The sequence below is a fragment of the Lontra canadensis genome, unplaced genomic scaffold (genome assembly GCF_010015895.1).
Source record: "Lontra canadensis isolate GAN:19392208 unplaced genomic scaffold, GSC_riverotter_1.0 scaffold87, whole genome shotgun sequence".
Lineage (NCBI taxonomy): Eukaryota > Metazoa > Chordata > Mammalia > Carnivora > Mustelidae > Lontra > Lontra canadensis.
This window is the reverse complement of record NW_022631081.1, coordinates 570,729-590,144: the sequence shown is the minus strand read 5'-3', so window position 1 is coordinate 590,144 and position 19,416 is coordinate 570,729. Positions and strand designations below refer to the sequence as shown.

At 43.2% G+C, this 19,416-nt stretch overlaps 1 protein-coding gene across 3 annotated transcripts in view; it reads right to left on the bottom strand.

Moving 5' to 3' along the window:
• GRK3 (G protein-coupled receptor kinase 3) overlaps window positions 1–19,416 on the bottom strand; it is a 117,802-nt gene that overhangs the window by 36,635 nt on the left and 61,751 nt on the right. For 2 of the 3 annotated variants that reach the window (XM_032883263.1, XM_032883264.1), the window contains 6 exons: window positions 13,533–13,634; window positions 11,293–11,367; window positions 10,194–10,255; window positions 6,163–6,214; window positions 4,434–4,525; window positions 1,216–1,315 (listed from right to left, as the gene is read on the bottom strand). In XM_032883263.1, coding sequence (XP_032739154.1) covers window positions 1,216–1,315; window positions 4,434–4,525; window positions 6,163–6,214; window positions 10,194–10,255; window positions 11,293–11,367; window positions 13,533–13,634 — 483 coding nt within the window. Of the gene's footprint in view, window positions 1–1,215; window positions 1,316–4,433; window positions 4,526–6,162; window positions 6,215–10,193; window positions 10,256–11,292; window positions 11,368–13,532; window positions 13,635–19,066; window positions 19,228–19,416 lie in introns of those variants that run through there. The other variant, XM_032883265.1, reaches the window with a different exon arrangement.

Here is a 19,416-nt window from a genome sequence, read left to right as displayed (position 1 = left end):
CTTGAGATTCTCTCTCCCTCTGCCCCTCCCCCTGCTTGTGCGCTCACTCTCTCTCTCTCTCTCTCTCTCTCTCAAATAAATAAATTAAAATCTTTAAAAAAAAAAAAAGGAACATTAGCCAGGGAGCCCACAGACTCTGTGAAAGGGATTCTCTGATTCACCATTAAAAATCCGATTCCTTCATCCTCTGGGTGAGCTTGACCCTATTTAGAACCCAGCTGGAGTATTTGGAGGCCACGCCTCCCCAATATATCTCACTGCACATAAACCTTCTTGTCTGGGTGTTTAACCTTAATTCACATGTGAGGTACTCAGCAGGAGTCGGGCCACTCCACTATCATTTCCTGCCTTCCCTTCAAGACCCTGAGTCCCTGATCTCCCCTGGATGCCGGATGGCAGGACTGCTTGTGCACGCCGGCATGCCCAGGCTGGACACTGAGTTTTTATGGGTGTCTTTATATACCTCTGTTGAAATAAATAAGAGCCAAGGCTTTGCTCATGGGTCATACCATTCACTGCAAAAGAAGCCAGAACGGGACACTATTTTGCAAGAAGACACAGGGTAAAAGTTTTGGGCACACAATGAGCTAAAAATACCAGTTGACAGACAAATACCATGTCCAGCAGGTGGAAACATGGTCTTGGAAATGGAAATGAGCAAAGTGCACAGCAGGTAAAAAAGCAGCAAGAGAGACAGCGATAAAGCCACCGTCTAGTGACTGGGGACAGGCCCAGATGCAATTCAGGCCTGAGGAACCCGTGCTGTTTCAACTCTCGGTTTGTTTATAGAGGACAAGAGCTGCTTTCCTCATGCTCTTCCTTCTCTAGGTCAGTCCTCCATCTCGCAGAGGCTTCTTAACGCGACCCAAGTGATCCCGTCACTGTTGCCATGCTTATCCTGCCCTCTCTGCAAGCACATTCCACGAAAAAGGAAGCCATAAACAGCCGCTGAAGGGAGAAGCCGTGGGTGAGGATGATGATGGTCGCTAACACTTCTCACACTCCCAAATTAAACAGAGATAATATGAGAATTACACACTATTTATATTAACTAGTGCTGCTCTTCCCTGCGAGAAATTCTAACCCACCCAAGAACTGGCTAGCTGCATAACGTGCTGGAAAAGAACGCATGTACCTTAAATAAATTATCCTGATATAGAAAACCAACCCACCCGTGCATACAGAAACAAGCAGTGCTCAAAACGGAATACTCACCCCTGTGCTCACAAGAGACAACATAATCCTCTCATTTAAGGCTAATGTTTCTCCTTGTTTCATCTTGATCCTCTTCTTATCCAAGCATTTCATTGCATACCTAGAAACAAATGTTATTGAAAAAACTATACTGCAAATATATCTAAGCTGCTTTAAACGATACACGTTGTACAGGGGAAAGTTTCTCAAGATCTGGGAAGTGTCTGAAAGAAGCAAAACGGTATCCAAATGTCATGCAAAGAAAATTTTTTTTAAATTTTGCATGTATTAAGAAAAAAAGTCAGTGCCCCCCCCCCTCCAGCAGGCAGAGCATACTTCCCCATTCCTTAGGTAAGGGCCGCACACAGTGAGCTCCTTTCTAAGAGAAGAGCGTTTGAGGAGAAGGGACAGGGATGGTCCAGTGGAGGAACGTGACATGACCTCAAGCGAGCGGTCAAGGTCAGCATCAACAGTGATGAGCCATGTTAATGATGGACACACATGATATGATGTGATGAGAACAGGGTCTTGGCGTCTTGCTTCCAAAAGCCCACAGCTCCAGTATAACCCTGAGGAAAGTGTGCCTAACCAGGATACCATTCTACGGTACCCCTGACCGGGACTCCTCAGAGCCATCCAGGCCATCAAAGACAAGGAAAGTCTATGGAACTGTCACAGTCTAAAGGAGCCTCAGGAGACGTGATGACTCAAATGGAATGTGGGATCCGGGAACACGAAGAACCATTGGGTAAAAACGAAGGGAATCCGAATAAAGCAGAGATTTTAGTTAATAATAACGTATTGGTATTAGCTCATTTGTTGTGACCAGTGTAAGACAGGTAGACTGAAGAAGGCCAGGGGAGCGCCCTGTGCTTTGTACTTCCTTTCTAAACTGAAAACTATTATAAAAAAGAAAGGTTTCTTAAAAAAAAAAATCCAGCAATAATTATGCAATATTTCTATCATTACATGAATAGATGTTCCAGTCCAATAAGAGCATAAAGTAGAGGGATATATATAAATTCGGTGAGATAAATTTTGCACGTATCGTTGCTGCCCAGTACTGCTATGTGTGTAGTGTAGGGGTGAGGGGATATGTGTGTAATACTTAGCATTTAGGAACTGTGGTTTTTAGCAGTGGTCAAGATTTTGCAAGAGTAAAGAGTGCAAGACTAAAAGACTGACAACCAACAAAATGAAAAGGGAAAGTGTGTGCTCAAAAAGGCACATTCTAGAAAGCTATTTTATTGATTTTTCTTTTTTTTAAGTACTCTCCATACCCAACGTGAGGCTCAAACTCAAGATCCCGAGATCAAGAGCCACACGCTCTTACCGACAGAGCCAGGCAGGCTCCCCTGATTTGATTTAGTCTTCATATTTAAGTTATTATATTTCAAATAATAAAAATAATCAATAATTTTATATGATAGTGGAGAAGAAACAGCTAACAACTTAAACTTTTTGAAAACTTTGAAGAAACTCTATTAAGGAAATACAGATAATCACAGGTTGACAACAGCAGGATGATTTTTTTAGCAGAAAGCTGAAAGGAAATCTTTACAAGGGTTTCAGGGGCTTTAGAACTCTATGCACGTGATTCTAAATCCCCACTGACGGACGACTTTCTAAGGCCCGAGCACGTAATACGGATGGTTGTCCAGCTGTGACAGGACCCAGAAAATCCATCTGTTTCTAGCTGATCATAACTTACAATGTGAGGACTTAGAGCAAAACAGAGATGGATGTTCAAATCTGCTAATTTTATCTCCTGTTCCAGGAATTCTGTATAACAAATGCACCAAGGGAGACATTAATTGCTTAATTACAGGACTGCATATTGGAACATATGAAAATGAACAGTCAGTGGAATGGAGTAAGTGACAAGCACATCACTTAGGATCAGAGCCCACAGTGGGACTACGGAAGAGCGACAAGAGACCCGGGCACACGGTTCACTGTTCACTAATGTTCACTAATAGTGCTCACTAGTACTGACCACGGAAGAAGCAGCGGTCTGCGTGCCTTACAATATATTATCTCATCCACCTCTCACGACAAGGAAGTATTTTCCTGACTCTACAGACCAGGATGCAGAGGCCAGGCAGAGGCACAAACTTCCTATAAGGTGGCTCTGACCTGGCCGGGGGCTGCCCAGACCCGCACTTGGGACCGACGGCCTGTCCTGTCTCTGCAGCATACCAGACTTCATGTGCCCGAGTGCCAGACACTGAGTTCACCCCGCACGGGCCCCACAACAGGAAGAAGAGCAGCGGGAGCACGTCAGTGAAGATAAACTTCAGGCACCACGTGATAAAAGTCATGCCCACGACCAGACCTGTCTGAAAAGCAGGAGGGTGATTTGTCAAGGCTGTCAGTGCCTGGTCACAGGGAAGACCTGAGCGGAGGCTGAGTGACAACTCTGGGCAGTGCTGGGGTGGCAGGGGGAGGAAGGCACTGAAGTCGGTGACCCGAATTATTCCTCACACCAAGAGTGGGGTTATCAAGCAAGCTGCACGGACGATTCCACTCAGCCGCGGCTCTAACATGCCCATCACTTGATCACACTTGCAGTTCGGTGTCTATCAAACCACAGTTTCCCATTCTCCTTTGCTTCCAGATATATATTCACTTAAACAAACTCCTTCTATCTTTAAAAACAAACAAACAAACAAACACACAACACAAAACCTCCTCCCCCTGCACTCCTTAAGAACTCCACGACCATTAACCTCCTGGAAGAGGCCCACGCCTGGTCCGTGGGCACGTGACTGACTCACATCAACCTCCTCCTGTAAGATAAGCAACTAAGACCATGACAGAGCCCCATGACCATGACCCTTGTGGCAGGCAGGGTGTCCTTCTCACCAGTGCTCGAGCTCCCCACCTAGGGAGCTGACACCTGGAATGCTTCGCCACCCCGAAGTGCATGTGCTAAATCACAGGTGGGTCTAAGCAGTGACCGGACCAGGAGGCGGCTGTGCATAACGCCCCTTTTTGGTCACCTCCAGATCCCAGGCTCCTTCACCCATGGCCTGAACCACAGGGGCTCACAACACACAGTTAACTTTCCTTTGAGCCCGAGGCACTGGAGGTTCTAGCTGATCTCATTTATAATGCTTAACAAAATAAAGCCTCTTTTCTCTCTGAAGGAAGGCACGCCAGGAGTGAGACGATGGGTTCCCGAAAATCGATGCAGGCATGTTCTGTTGATGCAAGCATAAGACCCACAGAGAGCTTACATTTTTCCAGTGTCTGCTTTCCTGCAACCATACACTTCACCAAATCCTCCTCGTCCAATGATCCTGTGCACGCTGAAATCATTCATGGTCAACTGTGAATTCCAAACACGAAATGGAACAGAGTTGCATTAAAATTATGTTGTTGTTTTCATGTAAGACATAGTTATTAAGCAGCAGTTCTGATATAGGGATCTGCCCTCTCCGCAACTGACTGCTCTAAGAGATGAGATGCGCAAGGTGGCAAGACTTTCTAGAACCTCCTTCCGCTCCACTCCCAAAATCTCCAAAAGGGAGGCAAACGGGTAGACAATAGAGTGGGAGTCAAGTTAGATTGTTTTTCCGATCTCCTAAATGTTAGGTGATTAGAAGTATACCCTGAAGACAAGGGAAGTGAAATTTTTAGTCAAAATGAGAGTGTCCTTAGCTACTCTGAAGCTGGGAGTTGGGGAACAGCTCAGCAATTCCAGGAATGGTCATGGTAGGAAAACAAGTCTACATCAAGGGCATCTATATTTTCATAAGACTGGGCCATATGATCAGAAAACCCAACGGACACGGGCCATGTGAATTTTTCATCGATAACATCACGGAATAGTGAGGACTCATGCTGGGCACGTGAGCGTGAAACAAGACACTAAGGATAAGGAGAGGACAGAAAGAGGTTTCATTCATAAGCCTCTCCTTGTGTCAGCATCTCAGCCATGCCCCGCTTCCTAAGCAGGTTTAATAGTCTCAGACGGCACAAAGGCAGACAGTGAGCCCGACGTTCATGGTGGTTTATGTATCCTGGCAAGTTACGAGTCAGACTCCAGAAGGGCTCCCCCAGTGCTCACTTTGGCAGCACATACACTAAAACTGAAGGGCTCCCCCAAACAACCCTTCAAACACCACGTTTGCAGTCAGTTAACTGGGCCCAAAGGCTTCACATCTGACGCTCGGGGCACAGCAGGATGAGAGCACACCAGGTCTGCTGAAGGAGAACACGCATCAGAAAGATCCATGGCAGACAGAAAGAATTTTTTGGAAAAATGTGTTACTGCCCTCTTGTTTCTAAAATTCTGCCAGGAAATGTGAAAGAAAGGAGAAGTTAAAAAAAAAAATAAATAAAGTGCTTCTCCCAATAGTACCAGCCAGTAAAAAACTTTAAAAAGAGCAAAAGAGGCTGCACCAGGGAAGGAGGGTTCTAAAAATGAAGAGAGGGACATCCCAGGAATTTCTGACGTTGAAAGCCGAAAGCAGATGAGACATTCACAGGAAGTGCGTTACAAAGGAGCCTGTCTTGGAGGATGGCTTTTCTCATTCTCAGAAATGATCAAAGAGGAGATGAACCCTCGGTCTAATAAAGGATGTCATCACTTTTATTACAAGATTATACCTAACACTACGAACGAGATGGAAGGCTTTACCAGGATGGCAGGAGCCAAGGGCATGTGGGAAGCACATTACGTGGTGGCCTGGTCTCTTGGCTACTGTCTCTGTGGAAGAGTCAATTGCTGCTTAAAATACTCTTTCTTAAATAAATAAACACATTCTTACAAGGCTCTGAAAAAAGAGAATGAAAACCCAAATTGTTTACGAGGACGAGTTCTCCGTACAGAGTTGTACGGACGACATGTTTAGACAGCGGATTACCCGTGGGAGTGAGCTCCAGGGTATAAAGTATTTTCTCACGAAGTTAAGCCAGAGGAAGTTTTTATTTAAAAAAGGGAAAGAATAAGAGGATACTCACATGGATATTTAATTCTACGTTTTTCCACTGACAGAATCGAGTGAACTTGTCACTAGAAAAGAAGAGAAACAGTTCCTGAAAAGTCGCATATCACATTAATCGATCTAAAGAGCAATACTGAAGGACGGATGAGGATGGCTTTCCTTGTGTTGCTTCTCGACCAGAGGTACGTTTCCTTCAACACCTTCTCACAAAGCCTTCGCCAGTCTTTGTGGCTTTGTTTCATGATTCAGGCACAAGATGTAATATCTCCCTTAAGCTGTGATGGCTGTTTTGGTCACGTCTATCTGAATCAGCAGCACCCAAGAGAAGGCCTAACGTGAGCCCCACACATACTGCCATTTTAATAATGTCTATTATCATTTCAACATGCATGTGATCAGTACAGAATTAGTAATGAGACTTTCTACATTCTTGTTTTTACATTAAGTAGCGAAACCCGGTGAGTATTTTACACTGAGAGCCCATCTTAATTCACACTCAGCCATTTTGAGCGTTCAAGAGCCACTAGTGGCTCCCATACCGGACCACACAGCTCTAAATGACAAAATATTTGTTAATAAAGACAATAGCAGCAAACACTCAGATGGAGCTTTCCATGTGCCAGGCCCTGTTCCTTTCTCCCTCTGGCGACAGTATGAGCAGGTCTGATGAGCAGGAATGGTAATGCCCATTCTACAGCAGAGCAGACCATGGCCCGGCCAAGGTCACACAGTGAGAGAAGGGCTAGGGCTGGATCTGAACCCGGACCAAGTACTGATGCTCAGAGATACAAATGCTGTAGGAGAAAAAGTCCTTAGGCGAGAATCACAAAATGCGGTAGGCCCACTGAGCAGATCTGCTCCCACAATTTACTCAAATGCTTGGTGAGTACTTTGCTTTCCCTCTATCTAGAAAAATATCTACCTCCACAGCTATTTAATTAAGTTGTTATTTTCATTACGTTTATTAGTGAGCAACACCGTCTGTAATGTTTGTTTTTAAACATTTTTTCAGAAACAAATAATACATTATATGTTAATAAAAAGAATTTTTTCTTTCAAAAGAAATGCATTCTAGATTGAATACTCTTCAAAGGCAAAGAATATTTTTGGTGACCTCTGGTATTTTACCTAGTCCCTGGCGCAATTCCTTACATGGGCACAGTATCAAGGGTCCTATGGATGAATGAATGAATGAATAGAAAGGAAAGGAAAGGAAGAAGGGGAGAAAGGCAGGGAGTACATATGAAGCGCATGGTCCAGGAATTGCCACTATTATTATCAGAATGCCTTAAGGCATCTAACTATCCTAGTAGCCTGGGGAGGTTCATTTAACATGCCATCTAAGATCTTCGAAAAATATTTCTGAGGTGGAAAAGCAAAAGCAGAAGAAGTCTTTGTAATTATGCAGCATCTTTTGTCAATGAATCTAAAATGACGTTTACAGAGTGTTTCATTGATCTCCCTATCGTCTCTGTGAGGTTGGTAAAACAAATTATATCTTGAGCATTTCTGAGAGTTATTTCAAACAGTTTCTTTCTTTTTTTTTTTTAAGTATGATGAGCGCAAAAGACAAAACACCACTCCGGTGTTCTCTATACTTATAAATCCAAACTGTCACTTTGAAATCCACTTGCCGTGCTGGGCTAGCTCATACCCGTTCTCCCGGATTCTGGAGCTCAGAGCTGGCAACGGAGGGTGATGATCTGACATGTTCTATAGACTTGCAAACTAGCTGGGGAGGATTAACAAGAGTCAAAGAGAACTGTCCTGATGACCAAGAGAGAGTCCAGAGAACCAAATCCCAACACATACCCTGCCTCAAAAAATTATCCCCCCTTCCCCTGCCCAGCGCGTGCGCACGCGCACACACACACACACAGGACACCTCCAAACATACATTTTGCCAAATACAGGTTTTCTGTAGCCAGTTCTTCTTTAGGAAGTACAGACGGCCTCGGGGTGTCCAGGCTCAGTCGTGTGTCCATGGAGGTGCCCTGAGTGCTATTTCTGGTCAATACCTAATTACTAGAATGGGCACTTCTTGCCAGAAGAGGCACTGGGGCTGAGAACAGAGCAGAGGCTGGGCAACACTGGGTACCTGCCAGCCACTGCCCTTGCAGACGACCTACAGCTACCTCAGAGGGAAGGTCAGAGGTTAAGGATATAGAAACACCAGGGGTGCAGTGAGTTGGGGGGCGGGTAGAGTAAGCCTTTTCAACCCCAATCTGTGACTCGGGCTTTGCTGGGCAGTTGAAGTCCATGGCTGGACCAGGGCTCACAAACCTCATCTGGAAGAGGACAGCATCCTTCCCAGATTCAGCACGGCCTGGAACTTAGCCCTGTGTCCCCGCTGGCCTCAAGTGAAGGAAAGAATGAGCCCTGGCTGCAGATTTCCCCTTTATTATCACACTGAGAAATCGCCTTCCCCACGAGGCCTTCAGAGAGTGTGGCTAGTTCTGATAAGGCTGAAAGCTAGGAAGTTCTGTCTGGGGAGTGTCCATGCTTTTCAAAACCCACACTGGAAACTCTTGGTCTGACAATGGAGTTTTTAAATTCTCATTCGAGAATGTATTAACACAAAAAGAACATCAAATGGATAAAAATGAAGAAATTCACTTTGAAAATCATTTACGTAACATGGTTAATGGCTTCAGAAAATCCAGGGTACCTGCTTGCCTAAAATACGAACAGCTTGTATTTCTTGTGGGAATAAGAGCGGAAGGCTCACCCGGTAGGACAAAAGGACATGCGGGTTGACCAGGTGGTCAGTCAGCAAAGAAAGAGCTACCAGACCCCCTCAGACCCCCTCCCCCACTTTAATTTCCGTCCCCATTTCTCCCCTCTTCCCCAGCGATCACCTAGAAGCTTGGCTGACCCAAGACCTGGGAAAGGTCAGATTTTTGAACTAATAGTACCCGAGGGCAGGCCAGACCCTGCTGAAACACAGCCAGCCTCTCCCCTCAGCATGAGCCACTGCTTTCTCGCAAAGTCTCCAGGTGACTCAGCAAAGGGTAATAATCATTTGTATGCATATTAGTTTCCCCAAGTACTGATTCCAGGATAAAATTATCCCTTGAACTCTAGTGGCATCATAAGGCAACTGTTTTTTTTTAGTTTCTTTCTTTCTTTTTAAATACCTTCAGTTCTGTGACAACTTGGGAGGGAGAACCATAGAGAAGCAGCGTTTGTTCTTAGGGGCAATTACTGAAGAGCTGTGGGCCGCTCCGGCACCGAGACACGATCATCATGCCGACTGTCAAGAAATGAGCCCGGTTTGTGGAGAAGAGCACAGTCAGTGAGAAGGCGGATTCCGCTGAAGAGAGTCCGGTTCCAGCGGCGCTTCATCTCGAGGGGATACCCAGAATCCAGCCAACTGGCTACAGGGTACTGGAAAGGCCCGTGGGCTGGCAACGTTGACAGGCGTCACTGAGCACACTCAGGGCTTCGCATGACAAACCTACTTGTATAGTTTGAGTAGCTCCAAGGGACATATTCATTAGGGATAGTCATAGTACATGTGACCACAGACATCTGCCTAGAAACCTCAAATTCTACTACGTAAAGAATCAAGTAGAGGTTGTCCCACCGTAGGGGATAGGATGTCAGAGAGCAAACGAATGAATGAAACAGGTTATAGAAGCACGCTTGCTATCCCAAAGGTGTCCCAATAAGATACTCTTAATACTGTCGTTCCATGGTCTATTTCATCTTAGGCCATTTTGAAGCTAAAGAGCTGCAGGTTCAAAGAGACATCAAGATATGCAAATCCTACATAGTAAAGTAAAGTACTGAGGGGACAGTCTAACGTGAAGGCTGGCACATAGTACATGCTCAGTAAGTAATTGTCGAATGAACAAATTGACACCCATTTTAAGGACAGTGCTCATTGGCTAAAATGAGGTAAACCTACAGAATATAAGATTTTATATACACACACACACACATACACTATTACTTTAATATATACACACTATTACTTTAATATAATATTACATGTCAAGTATGTCTCTCAAAAAAAATGGTACGTACATACATGAAGTTTCATACCTTTCCATAAATTTTTGGAAAATGTTGCCTCGAAGACTTTCACAAATTTCTTCTATGTAGGGCTGCAAGGGATGGAAAAGAAATCCCACACTGCATAAATAGGAATCTAGAACACATACTGACGAGACCCGTATGACCTGCATCTCCCACTCTTGCACTTGCCCAATTTTCAGTAACGCATCCATCACCGTGACTATTAGTTACCTACAGCTCAACTATGTGCTCTGTGAAGGTTCGGACAGGTCCATCCTGTTTGCCACGCTTCCCTATTTCCTGGCATGGTTCCTGCAAAGTCACAGACGCTTCCCAAGGGACCATGGTTGGTTGTCCAGGTGTGTGACCGGTGCAGTCCCATAGGCCTCATGCTCAGAAGAGCCCAGGCCTTGGTTTTGTGTCCCTACCATCACCATCTTGAAATTCTTAGTTTCTGAACAAGGGGCCCCAAGTTTTTAATGCTGTGCTGGGCCCTGGAAATTATGCAGCACATTTTGTAAATGACTAAAAGTACCGACAATCAGCACTGACATTGAGTTTTAAAGACTAAAAGCTAATGGATCCATGGAGTAAATTTTTTTTACACAGAATCACAGAGCTAAAGGTAGCCCTCTTCTCATTTTGCATATGAGGCTGCAGCACTGTGGGCACGTGTGTTTTCCCAAGGTCTCAGAGCAAATTCACAGCTAGACCAGGATGAGGGCGCCTGGTTCACTCGTGCAGTGCACATCCCTTCATGGAAAACAGTCTACAGGTGCCTCCTGCACCACGTAAGTCTGAACCACGCAGGTCCACTTACATGTTGACTTTTTACAGACAATACTATAAGTGTATTTTCCTTATAATTTTCTTAATAACATTTTCTTTTCTCTAGTTTACTTTATTATAAGAATACAGCATAGAATACACATGACATATAAAATATGTGTTAACCGACTGCTTATGTTATCGGTAAGGCATTCTGGACAACAGCAGGCTATCAGTAAAGTCTGGAGGCGGGAACCAGAAGTTACATGTACATTTCTGACTGCGTGGGGGGTCGACGCCCCAACCCCTGAGCTGTTCAATGGTCAACTGTATTTATTTTGAAATAATTTTGTCTTACCTGGAAAAGAGTTGATGTCACTTGTTTCTTGGATAGGTGACTTTGAACATGCTCTACGGCTTGCTTTGAGAACGGCTTTCCAGGAAAAAAATTAAGAAAAAAAAAACACATTATTTTCCCCCCACAAATATGAGACGTAACAAACCTCTGTAACACCGTAACACCATAGCATATAATTTAACACAATTACTAAGCAGGAATCTGTGGTAATTATATATATATATATTTTTTAAAGATTTTATTTATTTATTTGACAGACAGAGATCACAAGTAGGCAGAGGAGGCAGGCAGAGAGAGGGGGGAGCAGGCTCCCCGTGGAGCAGAGAGCCCAATGCGGGGCTCGATGATCATGACCTGAGCCGAAGGCAGAGGCTTTAACCCACCGAGCCACCCAGGCGCCCCTTTGTGGTAATTATATTGACATGCATTCTTTAAACATCAGCTGGATATCTGTGGGCAACGCAGATGCTTGCTCCTCTGAGCTCCCAGAGTTCTTAGTCACCATGTCAAGAAGGAGGATGAGCACGGGGGCACCTATCAACATACCTAATCCCACAAGAGTTTGAGACTACTTTGGTTAAAAAAAAAAAAAAAAAAAAAGAGGGGGAGGGGGCACCTGCATGGCTCGGATGGTTAGGCATCTGCCTTTGGCTCAGATCATGATTTCAGGGTCTTGGGTTCGAGCCCCACGTCAGGTTCCTCCCTCTCCCTCTACTACTCCCTCTGCTTGTGCTCTCTCACTCTCTCTGTTGAATAAATAAAATCTTTTTTAAAAAAGTAAAAAGAATCTTATTATCACCTTACTAAATGTATACATCCCTCAATTTGTTAATGATGGGGTCCTGAAACTATAAAAATTTCCACTATATAAGAGAAAACAAATGCATGAAAATCCATTTAAGAATTAAAAGCCAGGGTGCTTAGAAGGATGTAGGTTAAGGAAAGTCTTGCTGTGACCACAGCAGAGGGGAGCTGGCTCTAAAAAAAAAAAAAAAAAAACCAGAGCTTACACCTATAAGAACAACACACTCCCTTCTCCCTCCAAACTTCAAATTAACACCTTTAGGAATGTGCCACAAGAGGAAAAGCTGAAAACGCCCATCATTCTGCCAAAAGCCCTCTAAGCTGCTGAGTGACATAAAAATGAAGTTTCAGTGGCACGCCTGCAGGACATCTGGCATTTGCCAAGGTTCAGCCATTCTCCGGTAAGGTAGCAAGTCACGGAGCATCAGCCGTTGGGACTAGCTCCGGAATTCTGTCTACTACAAGTACGTGAGGACAACAGAGAAATGCACGGTCAAGAGGTGCCACCAGCCACGGTTATTTGGGTGGCAGTAAGAACCGTGAATGACACAGTAAACACAGACGCGCTAAAATAAACCATTATCATGGCCAGCGCCGTCCACTCGAACTTCCTGCCATGACAGCGATGCTGTGTATCTGCGCTGTCCAAAGGCGGAGCCCCCGGCCACGGGCAGCTATCAGGCACTGGAAATGCGGCTCGCAAGGCACCGAGGAGGGAAATGTTTAACTCCATTGGATTTTAACTTAACCTTATATCAAAATAGCCACGTGGGGTGAGCGGCTCCTGTACTGGACATGGCAGGCGCTGACCGTGAGGCCACTCCTCCAGAAAACTCTCGCAGAGTGAATTATGCAGCGAATTTTTATTACTAATTCTTCCCACTCACTCCTGGTGGAATACTTTCCTAGGAACCTCGTTTACCCTAATGACTGAATGGACTGTTTCTCTGGTTTACAGGGGAAAAAAAAATATTCCCACCATTATTTAACTGTTAATAAAACTAACATAATAATTATTACTCTTCCTCATTAATCCAGAGAAACCATCTAAGATTTCTATTGATCAGTATTTGATTTGCCTAATTATGTAAAGTAGAGCCAAATTAACAATAAGAAAGCTGAATTTCTTTTAGCAAGTTTGGAATTGAGACGAGCCTTTCTTTCCATTCATCTGCATGAGCTATCAATTTTATTTTCACCTTTTTCTTTTTTTTGACCGTGAAAGGACCTGCTTCTGGAAATATCCTCGGAGTAGCTAGAGCAACAGCATCGCGTCAGCATTACCAGCAAACAAATGACAGAAGATGAGACGGGGGTCCTGTCCTGGGGGAGCACTGCTCGATTTCTTAAACTTCTTCCTCCTACTTCACTTTCTAGAAACACCGCAAGCTGCCTCCTGTCCAAACGACAGGCACAGAACAGAAAGAAGTACTTACGTGTGAGCAAGACAAGAGCTCCTTCATGATGTAGGTGTCATAAATTTGCCGGCTTCTGCAAAGGCGGTCTTCCTCATTTTCGAGCTTCTCATATTCTTTTATCTGGGGTTTTCAAAGTTACCATTGTTAGGTATGTCTTCCCAGAAAACTCACTTTATTAAAAGATATTACTTGCCTGGGCAAAAACCACTTCCACGGGAGATTAAGCAAATTGCTGAGCTGGCTACTCCACAGGAAACAACTATTTCTAATGTTGGAATAATGAAGTTGGGATAATTTAAATGCAACGTGAAACATACAAATGGGTTTTTTCCTATGATGAACCTCATCACTTAAATTTAGAAGCACAACATTAGGAAACAAACACTGCCATGGTTACAATTATCTTACAATATACCAGCCAGGGGCCATCCATCCTTGCCAATTCTCCTCTCCAGAGCAAATACCACTTAAATCTGGCTGTAATTCCGTTCTAAGACTTAGGATGGGGATTTTTCTTATTCAACTACAACATTACAAAACAGAAGGAAAAAAAAAATATATATATATATATATACATAGTCAAGATTCCTGCAAAGAGATGTTTTAAAAAATCGGTTGAATATTTTAGAAAAGCATTAATCCAGAGATGAAAGCAAAGGTTTTTTGGGTTGGAGCCTCAGCTGTACAATAAAGTATTAATAAACAGGTTACTTCAAACAGCATATTCCGGTAACTTAGGGAAGCCATGTTAAGACAGGCCAAACACTAAAAATGTGCTTTAGAAATACTTGCTTTCTGTAGAACTGGTCCCAACCCTCTAATCTGATAACAGAAGCTCCTCGACCAGAGAAGTTGCTTTTATTTATTTACAGACATGCTCATAATCCAAAAGATAAGAGAATGAGGACACAAATGAAATACGGAGTTAGCAGGAAGACTGAGGCAAAGATCTTCAATACGATGATTAATTACTATTGTCTGACTTACTTTTGGGAACAAAGCATTTTCAACAGACAGAGAGTTGCTGACACTGACTTTCATAATATCTGAGTATTCTTTATTCTGGGATGATAAAATAGAAATGAAAGTTACCTTTTTACAGTAAGGCTGGGTTTGATAGTTTTTAAATCAAAAACCAGTAAATCCTATAAGAATTGCTGATAAAGAAGGGGCACATTTGGCAGGGTGTAGGGTGTATAAAATACCGAGGCCCCAGATGAGCGCCAGCTGGCTCACACATAGAGAAATTACTGCGGTCATATTACTGTCCTGAATTGTTGTCATCGGTGTACCATGAGAGTCACAGGTCTGTGACTACCGGGGCTTAAAACGGAGTGTTGTTGGAACAGACCAAAATCTGTCATGAAGGCAGGCGGAATGGAGTAGGTTATAGGCCATCCAAGCAGAAAAGACTCTTCTAAGGCAGCAGCAATCCCCTGCAGTGTTAGCATTACCAAAGGACCTGGGCTTCACCCCCATGAGTTAATTCAGGACACAAGTCTCAGGAGTTCAAACACCATGCCAGACACAAATATGGTAGCTGGGCGGCAACAGAAGCCAGACACCAAAATCCAAAGTCCAGTCAGAAAATAAACAGAGAATCTGGCCGGGTTGACTTCTTTTGTTGTTTTAATTTTAGGTAGGTCCAAAGGTCAATGCAGAATTCTGGGATAACACAGGTAGACTGTTAGTGAACCAAAGGAAACATTTCTGCCTAAACAAGCAAACAAACCCAAGAAATAGTAAGACTTCATGGAATTATTATCCTTGAAAACAAATGTAAAGGAGCACAAGATCTGCGTTCCAGGGGGCCTAGGATGCAAGCTGATACCTGTATAAACAAATGTTGATAATACGGAAGTTTTCCATGAACTGTAAAAATCCGATGCCATGGAACATTCTAGTTTCTTGGGCAAATGATACTAGGACCCACAATATGTGCTTTACTAAAGAGACTAGTGCCACATAAACTCCAACCTGAACAACAGCAAAGGAAGAGCCTAAGGTGTCTGAGTGACTGTGGCTGTAATTCAAAATCCACTTCCTGTTATCAGGAAGACCACTAATCAAAGAACACACAGCCCTATCAACCAGCCCTAGACAGGATGGTCTTACTAAAATCTGTGCTCGGAAAACACCACCTCTAATTGGGCAGTTAGGTTGACCAGGTCACCTGAGCAGGAAGAGGCCAGAGTTCAAGGTGAAAAGTCTCCCCTTGGGCAGAAAAAGACACATTCACTTGGCAACACAGTGCCTTTCTGCTTGAGTGGTTCCAAAGCTCACGGCTGAACATGCAGCCTGAATGAGCGGAACCCTCAGAGCAAGCACTTCTGATCCACGGCTACCACATCTCCACTCTCTCACCACCATCATAGTGAGATGCCCCTGCAAAGCCACTAATGGCCTCTGCTTGCCCAATCAAGGGTCTCTCTCATCTGTAGCTTGACTGACTCCCCAGCAAGCATTCAACTGGTCTCTTTCACCTTCTTCTCTGACTTCTGTGATCTACACTCTCCAGTGGTTTGTGACGCTGGCTCCTCTTTCTCAGTCTCCCTTGGCTTCTTCCTCCTCTGCTGGACTTCTAAATACCGAAGTCCTCAGGACATGGGGCCCAGGCACCCCTTTTTCACCTGTTATATATTCCCCTCAGGAAAAACTACTCAGTCCTACAGTTTCAAATATGAATTCTATTCAGATGTCTAAGTTGGGATCTCTAGTACTCACTTTTTCCCCTGAGCTCTAGACTCTAAACATCTAACTACGTATTTGCCATTTCCATATCCTCTCTACTCCTGCCAAGCATGCTCGTCCCCTGGCCTTCTTTATCATGAACATGAGAAAAACCATCCTCCCAACTGCTTAAGCCAAAAAAGGAATAATCATCCTTGATTCCTGCTCTTTTGCTCACAATCCTGCTTCTACTTCCCCCTATATCCAATTAATAATCAACCAATCATATTGGCTTTACATTTTATCACAAACCCAGGCTCTGCTTCAGATAATAATCTGCTTTAAAGAACTGCCAAGGGAACAATCTTCCTGAGAAAACAACTGTAAATTCTGGATATATATAAAACCTAACCAGCAAACACTAGTGAGTGACCAGAAGTACGTACATAATGGGGAAGGGACATGGACCAGAAGCTGGAAAGTCGAAGAGGATATTCCTGAAAATCAAGAGCCAGACAGGCAGAGCTCCAAAATTCTGTGTAGAAACTCTTTCAGTATCCCTGCTGGACCTCATGATGACATGTGAGCACGGCAGACCCAAAGCAGTCCAGCGAAGGTTAAAACAAGTGAACGAGATTCAGCTGCGACCCACTGTATAAAAAGACAGAGCTTTGAAATTTGAGTAAGCCGAGTTAATTGCTAAAACAAAAAATCAATACCTTCTGAAGAAGCGTATGGAGTTTAGAGTATCTATAATGTATCAATCCTACTGTACAAGATCATTCTACATATCAAGAAACAGGAGTTCAAACACCATCAGTTCTCCCCATGCAAGAGAACAGACCATAAACAAAGACCATTCCAAGATGACTGTGATGTTCGAATTATCAGACAAGGATTTAATGCAGCTATTAGAACTAAACAATGAAGTATGGATCACTGAAAAAAAATTAAATTAAAAAAAAACTATACTTAAAGACACAACAGAAAATATGCATGTAATGAATAAAAATATAGAAATTGGCAGCAGAAACATATTAATTATGAGAAAAACCAATAAATTTTAGAACTAAAAAATACATCCAAAGTAAAAAATTCAATGGATGGACATAATGGAGTAGAGATGCCAGAAGAGTCAAAGAATTTAAAGACAGACCCATAGAAACTATCCCATCTGAAGAACAGAAAAATTATTTGGGGGAAAAATTGAATAGGGCATCAGTGATATTTGGTATAATATCCAAAAATCAAACATACATCTAACTGGAGTCCCAGAAAAACCGGAAAGAGAGATTGAGGTAGAAAAAATGCTTTAAGGGTAATGGCCCAAATTTTACCAGATTTGGTGAAAGATACAAATTTACAGATTTCACAAAAGTCAGCAAACCCTACAAAGGATAAACACAGTATCTAAAATCACTCCACTATAACACAGAGATTGTCAAAAATGGGGGAGGGGTGGTAAGCAAGACACTTTTATGTTTGTCTCAAAGACAGACTTTATATATAAAAACACTGGTTGAAAGTAGAAAGGAAAAGATATATCATGAAAACAATAAGCAAATGAGACTGAATGGCTGTAATAATATCCAGTGAAGTCATTTTCAAGACAAAAACTATCACAAGCAATGAAGATGGACATTTCACATGAAAAGGTGTAATCATAAATGCATATGCACCTAATAACATAGCTTTAAAATACATTTTTTAAATGACAAGAAAAAGAATAGACAATTCTATAGAGTTGGAGATTTTATCATCCCTCTCTCAGCAACTGATAGAACAAAGAGATCTAAAACCAGTAAAGACATGGAAGATCTATTTGATATTTACGGAATATTCACTTAACACTCCCATCTTCAATTTTCCATGGGCTTTAGAATAAAACCTGAATTTGTTACTCTGGTCCCCAACCCTGTCTCCCTTGTCGACCTGATCTTATCTCATACTACCCCAATCCCCTCATCCACTATGAACATACCATTCTGGCCTTCTTTCAGTTCCTCAAACATGCCAAGTTCTTTCCCACCACATCTGGGGCTATGTCTTAGCCACATTTAGCTGAAAATGCTCTCTCTCCTACCCTGTTCTCATCTTCTAAAGACTAGCCTCCTTGTCAGTCAAATCGGTTTCCATGCCCGTTCTTCAGAGAGTTAGTCTTTGACCCATCACTCTGCAGTGGCCTCCAAGTCACAACACATCACATTGAGTTATGAGTCTGCTTTCAGTCCCTGCACAGCAGTTATTACTTTCTGATACATTTCCTGTTATTTATTACTTTTTGTCGTCTGTTTCTCTCAACCAGAATAGAAGCTCAAGGAGAGCAAGGGCGTTGTCTTGTTCATCCAAGCAATGTCTGGCACTGGTGTTTGATAAATATTGGTTGAATGAAAGAAGAAAATCCTACGGAATAACTTTGCCTCTCATCTTATAGTTATTCTCTGTTTTCCATGATTTATTTCTAAATTTTTTAGATTTATTTAGATTTTAGATTTAGATTTTAGATTATTTCTAAATTTAGGCATATGTACATATTTTTATAAGCTGCCTCTAAATCTAGATGGAACAAAGAAGTAGAAGCTGATTTCATGCACACAACCTTAAGAGATAGGCACTGTGATCCCCCTCACTCTTAGCTGTGGACACCCACGTAGATAAGCTAGAAATTTTGTTTGCCCAAGTTTACATAGTTAGTAACAAGTGGAGTCCAAGTCCAACCCCAGGCGGGCTGAATTTAGAGCTGGCACTTTTAACCACTAAGCTGCAGCCTCCCATACACCTGAAAAGCATGCTATAGATACGGTTTAGAAAGGGACTGTCCATCTGGCATCCTATCTGAGCCTCACACTTAGCCTGTGAAGCACCCAGAGATGATTCCTAACCTCATTTCCACAGACGAGGCAATAGAAGCTCAACCAGCAAGTGCCCCCGTGTGTGCTCCTCAGGTACAAGGACGGTGTATTATTCACATTTGTAAGGTCCAGGTCTGAAGTGTAGATGCTTCAGAGATGGCTCAACCACTGGCCCCAGGTCCCACAGCAAGTGACAGGCACAGCCGCACCAGAGGCTAGCTAGGCCTTCTGTCTAGGAGTCAAATACAGATGAAGATGAAGACCAATTACACCAAAGAAGCAGAAGGCATAGAGTAAGTATTATACAGCGTCACAGACAACAAATGGGTTGCAAACCATCATGGAAGACTGGGCTAGTTGTCCAGAGAGACTTGTTAGCA